Source organism: Acartia tonsa, chromosome 3 (genome assembly GCF_053477335.1).
Source record: "Acartia tonsa isolate MP-2025a chromosome 3, ASM5347733v1, whole genome shotgun sequence".
Lineage (NCBI taxonomy): Eukaryota > Metazoa > Arthropoda > Copepoda > Calanoida > Acartiidae > Acartia > Acartia tonsa.
Window position 1 is genome coordinate 8,771,929 of NC_137262.1, and position 13,576 is coordinate 8,785,504.

General features: G+C 31.3%; 1 protein-coding gene across 1 annotated transcript; it reads left to right on the top strand.

The window, feature by feature from the left end:
- The first annotated feature begins 1,167 nt into the window (after positions 1 to 1,167).
- On the top strand, positions 1,168 to 13,574 carry LOC145313220 (platelet-activating factor acetylhydrolase 2, cytoplasmic-like). The gene is made up of 16 exons (XM_080152518.1): positions 1,168 to 1,362; positions 1,745 to 1,825; positions 2,125 to 2,180; positions 2,600 to 2,675; positions 4,372 to 4,450; positions 5,712 to 5,841; positions 6,166 to 6,229; positions 6,594 to 6,698; positions 7,227 to 7,333; positions 8,038 to 8,108; positions 8,419 to 8,510; positions 8,881 to 8,933; positions 9,623 to 9,686; positions 10,169 to 10,270; positions 12,801 to 12,883; positions 13,411 to 13,574. The coding sequence occupies exons 2-16, from the start codon at positions 1,748 to 1,750 to the stop codon at positions 13,457 to 13,459; spliced, it is 1,209 nt and encodes a 402-aa protein (XP_080008644.1). The 5' UTR covers positions 1,168 to 1,362; positions 1,745 to 1,747; the 3' UTR covers positions 13,460 to 13,574.
- Positions 13,575 to 13,576: the final 2 nt, after the last annotated feature.

Sequence of the window (13,576 nt, forward strand, 5' to 3'; positions counted from 1 at the left end):
ATTTAGTAAAATGAATAAATTTTAGCAAAATTACAAGCTTTATAAAGTAACTTAGACTGGCATTAGTATAAACGGACAGTCCCTAGATATATAGTAGCTACGCTACTTAAGAAATACCATAACATACATGTAGTTGTAGACAACCAATTGTTGGGCAGAATTGCTAATTTTTATCATTTTAACACTTCCCCAGTCCGTGAAAGTAAACCACAATAAAACGACTTCGAAGGTCAGGACATAAAAGTCCATAAAAACCCCCTTTAATTGTATGTGCTATCATAATATAACATAAATTATGTATTATTCATATTCATATAAGATTGTGCCATATGGAAATATATTAATAGTAACCTCTATTTCTACGTCGGGCGCTAGAATAATTGCAATTGTATTTTAGAAAAACAAATTTAAATTAAAATTTTATGTATGTTCAGGTAGTTAAATTAATGATTATTTAAATTACTTCTGAAGTACAAATAATGATATTTTTTAATATTGGGGGGGAAAGTTTAATTTATTGTTCATTGTCTTATCCCTCCAATAATAATTCTTTTAAAAATTGACATAGATATTTTATCTTCGTAAAATTTTCTTGTTTGAATACAAAGTATATTTTTGAGTGTAAAGAATGGATAAAAGAGACAATTGTATTGAGTATTTATACTTGCTTTGATGTATTTGTGTATTTTCATCTTTTAACTTTCTTTTCAATTTTTTTTGTTGCCTTGAATTGCAAACATTCAGAGAGAGAGGGGACCATGGACTGTTTATTACCTTAGTCCCCAAAGTTTTATAATACCATTTTATTCGTAGGCTAATTATCTTTGAGGACTTCAGTGAATTTTGATTGGTTGTTGAGTGTTCAAACTTTTCAACCACTTATTTTAATCAACAGAAGGGAAACTTTTGTGTATCATCATTGGGGATGTACATATATTTATTGGCTATTGTCTTATCCCTTTAGATCCCTGGCAAACATGACCTTTTTGAGATTTTGGAATGCAAATGCATTTTTAAGGACAACTATGTAAAATTTAAAGAAATTATTTGCAATTCAAATCATTTTATTTTATTTTTTAACCATATTATTGAGAACCCCCAAGAAATATCGACAATCCTGCTAAGTAAAAACGAATGAATTAAAAGTAAAATGTAATCTACTGCATAATTGTACTTTTAGGTGTATACTTTTATCATTAAAAGGAATAAAAAAATCTAAAAAGTATATTAATTTTATTTCTAAAAACTTGTTACAATATGTTGAAATGTACAGCAATTAGGTTAGTCTAGTGACCACGGTCGTCCTGTGAAGTGCTTGCTTCAGTTTTAGATTTTATTGTATTATTGTTAGGGCTATTAGAGGTAAGCTTTAGTAATTAGTTTTGTCAGCAAAGCTTTTCTAAAATTATGGTTTGTTCATAACGGATCACTCTAATATTTAATTTCTAAATGTTTGAAGTGTTCTAACTATTTATAACGTTGTCTGGTGATTCCTGTAACAACTCTATAAGCGTTACCTGAAAATCTTTATTTCATACATGTTTGCTTTTTTTTTCGAGTATAAAAATATGTTTGTGATATTTTATGTTTGAAATGTCTTTAGTCTACTCTTATTTCAAATTAAATAATTTGTTTTCCGAAATGAAATAAATTATAAGTGTCCACTTAGGCCAACTTCGAGTCAGATATGCTGGTTCGGATAAATTGTAGGGATTTCTTGCACATGTAGTTTATTCTATTGTAGAGAATGCTGTATAAACTTGACGAAATTTCCAACTACCTGAAAGAAACAAGCTGGTTGCCAGAGCCTGCTGGCAAATATGAGGTACCAATTCTTGCGCCATAAATTTTTGTTACCTTGTTTGTTAACATATTTGTTAGGTTATTTCACGCAAATTGTTACTTAAATGTTGATTTATGAAATTTAAAGTTTCAATGTTGTCAATTAACCAGTATTACATAATTAAAACACCTAATGGAATAATTTTAAAGAAAATTTCTCGTCATTCTATGCAGAAATTGGATATTTATTTTTAGAGGGATGTATATGTGTCTTTATAGAAAAATTAGAGGATATTTGTTATGTTTACCTTTTTTACTTGTATGAAATGAATTGTATTTAAGGTCGGCTATGTAGATATTATGACAGAAGGCCTCCCAGCACAGTCTGACTATTTAAGGTAAACTACCACCAGCAGTAATAATTCTGTTATTTTTAGAGTCGAAGGATTTATATCTATCTACCTTTGGCCGTAGCATAGCGCAGCCACTCTTTGTCTAGAAAGTCATTGGTTCAATTTTTAGGTTAACCCTGCGTCATAATAAAGGACGTCAAAAGTGGTTCCTGGTGCTGTTTATAATGCGCGAAAATAATCGTTCAATTACCTTTGCGTACCTTATTACAATATAGTTAAGTCTTCCAGACAAAGGTCGTGCAATCAAAGAGTTGGTTGTCTGTAGATCTCCAATTAATTACCTATATTATACCTGATTCCGTCCTATAGATGTTATCCAGTCTAAGTCAATAATTTTAGGCTTAAATTTTTCTTTTAGCACCCCTTTCTTTAAAAAGCTATTCTAAATTAAGTTTGTGTCGTAGGTTATTTTATCCAACAATGCAGAAGCACACAGATTTACCAGAAAGATGCCACATTTGGAGTAGCCATGATACTAAGGTTAAGTATTTTTTAGTTGCGTAGCTACTCTATTATAATCAGTCTGTCTTAGTTGGGGGAAACGTGATTTTCTCTGCTCCTATTCAAGATAGCTGAATTTTTTTAGTGTAGATTCCTTTGACATATGCTTATCTAATTTATACATTGTTTTGTACATCTGTCTGTTTGGGATGCTAGATCGTTTCCTAGATTTTCAATTTTCGTGATTTTTTTTCAATCCCTTTTCAAGATAGAGGGCTGAAATTGTCAGGGATTAATTAAATTTACATTCTACATATTTTTAAGTTTTATTAAGGTTTGTTCATTAAGGGTGCTAGATCGATTCCTAGATTTCTAAGTTTTCGTGGTTTTCTCCATTCCTATTCAGGATTGACTACTGAAATCATCAGGGATAGATATGCTCATATTCTACATATTTCCATAAAGTTTCATTAAGATTTGTCCATTAATTGTGGTGCTGGATCGATTCATAGATTTTAATTTTTCGTGTTTTAAAGGTTGCGTGATTTTGAAGTTTACGTCAGTTCCCTAATTCATCAAATATATTGGATGACACAGCTCTAGTAAATTTATTCACGCTATGCGTTTATAATTTTTGAGCCTCGCTACTTATGGATGTTGTCATCCTTGTTTAGTTATAGATAAAATTATGTGAACTATCAAAAATAAAGTCTAGAAAATTGTTGTTTTAGCAGATCTACAGTATTTACAGAACTCCCTCCCTCCCATTTTTAATGACCTTTTTTGTTTGCTAGCAAATTGTTTTCTGCTACTTGACTGTGTTAATATTCTCGACACCTTTGGTTGATTTTTTAATGACTCAATTGTCTGCACAAGGACGTTTGGATCAAGTGGATAAAGTTCTCTAACCCCTTCCCCTTTTAATGTTTTACTCTGATGTTATTCTTAAAGATTTGAGATTGGATAATACTGAATATATCCAATTTTTAAGTCGCAGCTGAAATAGGATTGAGTTGTGTCAAGTTTTTTTTCCTCCAATAGTTAATATAAGGTGGGGGGGGGGGGGGTTTAATGCAACCATCTCGTAATCAGTGAGCAAATGGCACTTAGAATTCGAATTTCCATCTAAAATTTTGCATGAGTAATCCTTGGTAGGTCTATTTTCCCTAAATTCGAATTTCGATCTAAACTTTTGCATGAGTAATCCTTGGTAGGTCTATTTTCCCTAAATCGAACAAAAAGTTGGAAAAGTAACGGCTGGCAGCTCAGCCGTTTAGCCGTTTTTTGCCTATTTTCAGGGTAAATTCATCATCAATTACGTAGGAATCAACTATTTAAAACATATTTTTGGTTTAATTCATGTTAAATAATAGCAATAACCATTTTTGAAACTTCTAGTACCAACAGCTACCGTCTAGAACCGTTTGATAGCGTTTTGGAGTAGCAACGAGAATAAGGTGGAGATAGGTTTCGTGAATAATTTGTACTATAGATATCCAAAAAATGGCAAAACTGCTGAGCCGCCAGCCGTTAGCCGTTACTTTTCCAACTTTTTGTTCGATTTAGGGAAAATAGACCTACAAAGGATTACTCATGCAAAAGTTTAGATCGAAATTCGAATTCTAAGTGCCATTTGCTCACTGATTACGAGATGGTTGCATTAAACCCCCCCCCCCCCTTTGTGTATTATATTGATTGTCGTATTTCTTAGTATTTAAAAATTGTTTTATTTTAGCATGGCTTTATTGATTTTATCAAAGCACAAATCCACCACTGGCCATCATGGGCACACAATTCAGAATATGGACTTCTAGGTACATTTTAATATTTTGGGTATAGTCCCTTTCGTGGCAACGCCCCATGAGGGTCGTTTCTTCGTAGCGTTTTACAGTAGCTTTTCTCCTATTTATAGCCCCTGTGGATGGGGGGGGGGGCTCTAACGCTGCGTGGACAATTGCCTAACTCTGCGAGGCATTCACATAACCTAATCTAAAATGACCTATCTAAAGCCATTCTGAAAATATGACGAATCGCCCCTTAAGAGGCGTTGCCACGAAAGGTAACATATCCAATATTTTTTTATTCGCAAAGGTTTCGTGATTGTTTTGCAAGATTTCTGTTCTGTAGTATAGATTACGGAAATAGATGTAGAATACGTGGATATTGTTTGAGATTCTTCAATAAAGTTTTTGTTTGTTCTCAGCTGTCTTATATTTTAACTCCCTCCCTATATTTACTTTACCCCATCCACTCCCATCATCATAGAGGAACGTTTTGACTAATATCTGAAGACTATAAATTATCAACTTCAATTAACAGAAACATTCCCCTGTAACAATAATTCCGTATACTATATATATTTTTAAGGGCTATGTGAATGAAATAATTGCCCAAAAAAAACTCTGCAACTATTAATACAATGTGTGCATAGGTATTCCCTCGAGGGTTTGTAATCTTATGGGGGTAACTGACTGAAAAGACTATCCTACCAAATTTCTTCAAGTTGGGCGCTGACACCCCTCTATCCTAATATATAAAGTAACAAACTCTTTTTGTCTGTAGCGAAGGATCTCGCTAACCACTGAACCGATATTGTCCTCCTTTACATTGAAGCTACTTATAGGTCTCGGGATGGTTTTAGGCTATTTTATTTTTATAAAAAGTCTGGGTAGGTATGGTTTTAGTCTATTTTTCTGACCTTTCATATTCTTTAGAGCCCCTAGATGCTAGGGACGCAGTCGCTAGTCTATAATACAAAGTAGAATGATGTCTGTCTGTCCGTCCGTCCCCTAAGATTTCGGTAATCACTGAACCGTTCGGATTCTACTCTTCAGGGAATATAACTACTGGTCCTGTGGCGGTTTTAGTATATTTTCTTGGAGGGTGGGATACCCACAACCCCCCAAAAAATGAAAAAAATCCCTTCCGATTTTTTTGTAATTGTTTAAAATTAGTGGTGGAGTGGGGGCATCTCCACAGGTACTTAATTTTTTTCATTAATTACCTCTTGGGGCAAAGCCCCTAGAGGCTAGGGGCGAAGCCGCTAGTATGTATTTAAATCTTTTGATTATCTAGGTTTTGGAAAATTCCTGGATCGATTTTGCTCCTGGGGATTCAATCCAATCTTCAGTATTGGTTGGAACTTCATGTGCAAGAATACAAAGATTCCAGTTGTACATCAGGCCCAGCCTGTTGCCCCTCCCAGGTTATTATTTTGAACATTTTGGAGATTATTTGATATATATTTAAAAGTTTTATAAAGCTTAGGGTTAAATTCAAACTGCAGGATTTTGAAAAAGTTTTTAATTCTAAAGGTCTAGTAAAGTCAAATGTATATTTCTAATCTTCAACAAAGCATTTAAATGATAATATCTAAATATGAAAAAGTCTTTAGCTTATTCTGATTGTATCCTATAACAACAATTTTCTACTTTTTTATGTCTAAAAAAAATTAATTAAAATGCCTAAGCATTTTTTTCGTAGTTCGTAGACCACTTTTTGTTTTAAATTTTAAATTCCTTGTTTTCAGTGGTAAATGGCCAGTTGTAGTGTTCTCTCATGGAATGGGTTGCAACAGATATGCTTATTCAAAGGTAATATATTTTTCGCATTGAATTTTAAAACAATGGAAAGATTAGCATTAACATTTTTGTATCTTTTCATTTAAGGATTTTTTGAAACTGTTTTAATCAGTTGGAATTGTTTTCTTAATATATTCATCAATGTTTTTTAATAGTATTTCTAAATGTTAGTGCGGGATCATGGTGTTTTTACAACCGGCAGAAATACAGCTAGATGTTTATTTGTCAAATGTAAAATTCTCTGCCAAAAATAGTCATACTTAAAGAAACTGCCATAAATATATCTAACATAACATTTTTACATATAAAATTGTCAATTAAACTTCCTTTTCTTTCCAAATTGTAGGTAAAAAGTAAAATAATTTATGATTATTAGATCTGTTATGACCTGTGCAGTGAAGGTTACATTGTAGCTGCTGTGGAGCACAGAGATGGATCTGCCTGCCATTCCAAATTCTTCCAGGATGGGAAAATGGAGCAGGTAAGTTTATTTTTATCTCAATAAAACTGAATTTTTCATTTCTTTAACTGTATGCTTTATTGCTTAATTAAATTATTTTTAAAATATTTGTATTTGCCCTTAAAAATACATTTACTCTTTAAATAAGAAAAAGTTTTATTTAATAAAATAAATTTCTTCAAAATTATGATCTGTTTTCTTAACAATTAATTAGAACTGTTAAGAATAGACCTTTTCAGAATTTCTACTATTCAGAAAATCTACAAGTATGCAAAATCTACGCATGACCTTCAACATAAAAGTATTAATTATACGTGGATATTTTATCTATGCACAATCTGATAAAATATTTCTCTCTGCTGGCTAATATAACTATACTCTCAATCCCCTTCCCTTATAGTGTTAACCCCATCCCTTTACCACGAGGGAACGTATTGACCAATATATGAGTATTATATTAGCAACCTAAATTGAAGACAAAATTCCTTTGTCACAATATCCACAAATTCTATATCTATTAACTTAGGTTTAAATTTTGTTTATTTTCAGATTGTACATCTTCAACTAGAGCCAACCGATTGTGAGGAAACTATTAGGAGTAGACAAATTCTACAGCGTGCCCAGGAGGCTGAAGGGTGTATTAAGTTGCTTCAAAAGTAAGTTAGTTTTTTGGCTGGCGTGTATAACGAGGCTTCTGTAAACTTTTTAAAAGGGTAAATGTAGGTTGCGGGTAAAATCTGTAAAGGTGTGTGTTCTAAGGCTTAAAAATGGTAGTAGAACGATAATATTCACTAAATAGGTGTATTTCTTATTGAAAAGAATGGACAAAATTAAAAAAAAAAAATTAACATAACTTTTTATCGTTCTACTACTGTTTTTAACTTAAAACTCACAACCTTTACGGATTTTACCCGCAACCTACTTTTCCCTTTATATTTTCCTGTATTTTCTGATTTTTAAATAAAATGTTTAGAATTTTAATTTGAATTTAACACTAATCAAAGTTATGCTTTTACCTGCGGTCCCCTTAGAGGCCTTTAGCAAAAAATTTGATTTTTTTGTGGGGAAGGGGGGGGCAATATCCCTACAATTTTAGTCTTTAAAAGTAAAAAAATAAAATGTGGGATAATTTTTTCTAGAGGCGACCTCTCTTGGGAGGGTGGAGGTAACCTCTTCCAAAATAGTTATAAACCTTCCCTGGACCTATCAGAAGCTACTCTGTGAAAATTAACCATATCAGTTCAGCGGCTAGCGGGATCCTTCGAAATAAACATCCTGTTACTTTATAAAGGATAAAGTTTTAAGATCTTTTTGTGTTTTAAATAGATTATTTTCCTTAAAAATTATTATTTTATTTTAGTTTAAATAATGGCATTGAACCTGTAAATATTCTGAATACTGAACAAGGACATAGTTTATCTAATTTCGCAGGTATAAACTAAAGCCCCTTTTAATAGTGAGGCTTCTCGACACTGTTATTGCGGTTTAAGTTGGATTAAAATATTTCCTGCATATCAATTACTGATTCTTTTGATCTATAGTAGTATTTAAAAAAAAACATTTTAAGTTAGTTTTATTTCATATTTTATTGCTTAAAGGAAATATGATTTACTCAGCAGTTTAAAAAAAGATTTTGTTTAAGCAACTATTAACTCTATTAGTCCGCTTACTTAACTTTAATTTTATCAATATTTGTTTCATTATTAGGACAATTCGCTAATAGTATTTTGTATTGTTTCAGGACGACTTGACATGGATAAAATTTACATGATGGGCCACTCTTTCGGTGGCTGTACAGCATTATTAACTGCTAGTAGAAACGAACTTATTAAGGTAACTTTAGCTTCTTAAAATCTTCTACTAGATTAATGATTAGAAGAGATAAAGGACCAGGATTTTGACACTGACTTAAGTTGCACTTTAATTACATCTTTAAAAATGTTCACTAAAAAGTTATTTCCACTTTTAAAAGTAATTAATTTGCAAAATTACTGCCCAATGATTGGTTTCTATTCAAGCTGCACTATGGTATTCTATTCAATATAGGTCTTCCAGTACAAAGGCCGTTTAATCAAAGTGTTGACAGTCGACTTATGGTGCACAAAAAAAGTGTAAAGGGAGTTTGTTGAACATAAGTAAAACACTTTGGTCGTAGTTTTTAAAATGTTTGAAAATAATCTTAAATGTTACAATTAATTTTCAGGGAGTAATTTGCATGGACCCCTGGATGTTTCCAGTTAGCAAACTACAATTTAGGTAATAGTTATTTCTTTCATCGTATTATATACAGCTTTCCGAGGATATAGAATGAACAATTTATGGTTAAAGAAACTGGTTTTAATCTTATGATTGTACATTTTTATATTCGTAGAAAGCTGGATATAATACGATGCTAGACATAGTTTTTTTCGTATGGATGAGAACCGGTTCCTATCCACCAGATTCAAATGAATACGAGAATAGTTATTTCTCGCATCGTATTATAAACGGCTTTCCGCGGATATAGAATGTACAATTATAAGATTAAAACCAGTTTTTTAGCCCCGAGATGCCGAAGGCACGGGCTAAAAAAACTGGTTTTAATCTTATGATTGTACATTTCTATATTCGTAGAAAACTGGATATAATACGATGCTAGACATAGTTTTTTCGTATTGATGAGAACCGGTTCCTATCCACCGGATTCGAATGAATACGAGAAAAATTATTCTTAGTATTTGGGGCTAAAAAAACTTTTTTAAAATTTATAATTGTTATTGTAATATTCGTTAAATATACAATGCTATAGGACTTTTCAGTGTAACTGAACCGGTTTTAATCCTACGAATATTAATCGGTTTCGAAGCCATACTGGAAAAATATAACTTGATGGTTACTTTATTCTATTTGTTTCGTATAACTTTATTTAGACTGTTCGGTATTGCACCAATTTTGTTTATTTTTAGTGTAAACCAACCAGTTCTACTTATACACAACGAAAAATTTGCACATGAGAAGAATGTTAATAAGGTAATCTTTTCCTTTGCGTTTTATTGCTGTTCTTTTACTTTACCTCTAGCCTCAAGGTTCTTTATATAGCTACTAGCCTCTAGGGGTATTCTTAATCTAGGAATGAAGTAGAATCCTACTAAAGGAAGGCGTAGGTTGTGCTAAAAATCCGTAAAGGTGTGAGTTTTAAGGCTTAAAAATACTAAATAAGTGTATTTCTTATAAAAAGAACTATAGACAATTTTTTTTAAGTTAACAAAATTTTGTTTCGTTCTACTACTGTTTTTAACTTAAAACCTTTACGGATTTTTAGCGCAACCTGCTCCTCCCTTTACCAATTTAGTGTTCAGCGAATTTTAACTAATCTGTATTTTATTTACCAAATTTCTTATTTTTTTGACTTCCAATATTGTTTTCCTCTAAAAATGCATTAAAGCTATAATAACCTACTTTTTAAGAAACTAACTCTTATTTTGGTTTATAAAACTGATCATCTATTATAGGTCCAAGAGGTTTGTACCGACGTGAACGCGAAGGTTCTTCATGGTGCTGTTCATCTTGTACATACTGATGCTCCTCTACTAATGGAGAATGATCTATATAAGGTAATATAATTGTTCATCTTGTACATACTGATGCTCCTCTACTAATGGAGAATGATCTATATAAAGTAATATAATTGTACATCTTGTACATACTGATGCTTCTTTACTAATGGAGAATAATCTATACAAGGTAATATAATTGTTCATCTTGTACATACTGATGCTCCTTTACTAATGGAGAATGATCTATACAAGGTAATATAATTGTTCATCTTGTACATACTGATGCTCCTTTACTAATGGAGAATAACCTATACAAGGTAATATAATTGTTCATCTTGTACATACTGATGCTCCTTTACTAATGGAGAATGATCTATACAAGGTAATATAATTGTTCATCTTGTACATACTGATGCTCTTTTACTAATGGAGAATGATCTATACAAGGTAATATAATTATTCATCTTGTACATACTGATGCTCCTCTACTAATGGAGAATGATCTATACAAGGCAATATAATTGTTCATCTTGTACATACTGATGCTCTTTTACTAATGGAGAATGATCTATACAAGGTAATATAATTATTCATCTTGTACATACTGATGCTCCTCTACTAATGGAGAATGATCTATACAAGGCAATATAATTGTTCATCTTGTACATACTGATGCTCCTCTACTAATGGAGAATGATCTATACAAGGTAATATAATTGTTCATCTTGTACATACTGATGCCTCTCTACTAATGGAGAATGATCTATACAAGGTAATATAATTGTTTATCTTGTACATACTGATGCTCCTCTACTAATGGAGAATGATCTATACAAGGTAATATATTTGTTCATCTTGTACATACTGATGTTCCTTTACTAATGGAGAATGATCTATATAAGGTAATACAATTAAGCTGGCTGATAACAACTTTACATGCAGAATCCTCATAAAGTCATGAGTTTGAAACAAAAAAGGGGGGGGGGGGTTAATGCAACCATCTCGTAATCGATGTATAAATGGCACTTAGAATTCTAATTTCGATCTGAAATTTTGCATGAGTAATCCTTGGTAGGTAAATGATTTAAAAGACATTTTTAGATTTCTAGTACTAGCAACTGTCGGCTAGAACCGTTTAAAACGTTTTGGAGCAGCAAAGAGTATTATGTGGAGATAGGTTTTGTGATGATTTGCCTTGAAAATAACCAAAAAATGGCTAAACGGCTGAGACGCCAGCCGTTACTTTTCCAACTTTTTGTTCGATTTAGGGAAAATAGACCTACCAAGGATTATTCATGCAAAATTTCTGATCGAAATTCGAATTCTAAGTGCCATTTAATCACTGATAACGAGATGGTTGCATTAAAAACCCCCCCTTAATTCTCGTCTTGGTTGAATAGTATCAGGATTTCTATCTGCATCTAATAAGATCTTTGTAACTTATCCCTAGATTAAATATACTTTAGTTGCAATACAGGTTTCTTGGGTACTAAAGTATATGAATAGTAGACTGGCCCAAAAAAAACATGAATTTTTAAATCTTTACCATATCAATTTGCGGATACCTTGAAGTTGTTACCGGCCCAAATGTAGACCTTTTAGTGAAAACTAGACCTCTCTACAATGAAAATTGATCTCGAAATTTCAATCTTAAGCTTTTTATCAAAAACTTCATATTTTCATGATTTTAACAAGAAATAATTAAAGAACTGCCAACATAAAATAATGTAACAAGAGTTCAAATATAAAGCAATCATAAAAAGTAGGCAGAACCGCCATTCCTGCCGAATAATTCCGAAAAACGTCTAAAAACATTGTTTTATTTAAATTGATAATTTGTGTAAGAAATTGAACTAAAACAGTAGCTATTAGTCTTATGAGAAGAGAAATGATGAAAAACTCTAAAAAATATACATTTTAAAGACATAAAATAGGAAAAAGTGTTAATAAATTTCATGGCTCAACAGACATTGTCGCCAATAAAGAGACAATTTACTTAAATAAAAAATTAAATGAAGGTAAAAAAATATGTAATATACTTATTCTCATATTCAACTTTAAAAAAAAGCATACTAATAAAAAAATTTATATTGCAAAAAATAATTTGATTGTTTTTTATTAAACCAGGAATAAAGAGTAAGGCTTATCTTTAATTATTTTTCTTCAATAATTTTGCAGTATGAATTAGCTTTCCCAAATTATTGTAATTGTACACAAATTAATTTTTATACTTTCTTCATATGTTTATTCCTGGTGATTTTAATATTTTATTTCAATGTTTGTAAACAGACAGAAAATTTGATGTTTTGCTTTATATCTGGTGTAAGGCTTTCATAATTTGAGGAATTAAAGGTGAAAATAAATATGCATTTGACGAGATAGCAATAGATTTTTTCTTAAAATCATTTATAGGGCTAAAATCTACAAACAATACATAACCTATTTTTACATAACGCACATTAAAAAGCGATTTAGACCTTCATTTGGGCCACACTAATGAATAGTCTATTAACTTCTACTGAAGTATTTAATTGGAGTATTTAAATTCTGTATTATACTTGGGTGTTCAACCTCTGTCAATTTTTAGAGTGGGCTCGGCATGTTGTGTTCAAGAGACACTGAAGAAGTTCTTCAAGAGAATCACGAATACATCAAATCTTGGATGTTAAGGTATTAAAGTTTTTTTCGTAGAGACACTCCTTAAAGCCTTTTCTGGCTGTAGCTTTTAATTTTTAGCTTTTTATTTTAAATTTAACAAGCTTACACGAACCTCTGTACTTTCCCCTTCCTTCATGTTAATTTTCCATTTCTAGTAAATAGATATTGTAGTATAGATCGTCAATCTAGTTCTTCAATCCATCAAAGGGATTCTAAGAGAAGCCATTTTATGTATATTAGTTGTAAACGATCTTTTCTATTAAGATATTTTAAATATATTTGCATGAAATAAGATGGAAGAATTTTTTAGAAAGCTTAATCCATAGAATTTAAACTATTTATAGCAAACTCCTTATTTGAATGAAATAAGGTGTACTGTCCTTTAGTTCCAAAATTTGTACTTTTTCTAACCAATATTATTGGCAGATTGTCTCTCGACTATTTTCCCATTCGCTGACTTCTAGAGCTAGTTTCCAGATTATTCACCTACTCTTTAACTTTAAGATTAGGTTTTGATGATTATTATGAATATTTTTTAGTACATTGAATGGAGAAGAAATTGAGAAGACCCAGAACTGGGGTTTATAACCTAAATTTACTTACAATTACAGTTGATCTAGTTTGACCAAATTAAGTTTTTACTTATTTGAAATTATGTAATAAAATACTTATGTAAGAAACTTTAATAAAATTTATAATTAAATC

What these genes read in the sequence shown, in the direction of transcription:
- LOC145313220 (XM_080152518.1), top strand. Translation starts at nt 1,748, where the DNA reads ATGCTGTATAAACTTGACGAAATTTCCAACTACCTGAAAGAAACAAGC. An exon ending in TGTATTAAGTTGCTTCAAAA is followed by an intron (nt 7,334 to 8,037) that starts GTAAGTTAGTTT and finishes ATTTTATTTTAG; the next exon opens with TTTAAATAATGGCATTGAAC. An exon ending in GTTAGCAAACTACAATTTAG is followed by an intron (nt 8,934 to 9,622) that starts GTAATAGTTATT and finishes GTTTATTTTTAG; the next exon opens with TGTAAACCAACCAGTTCTAC.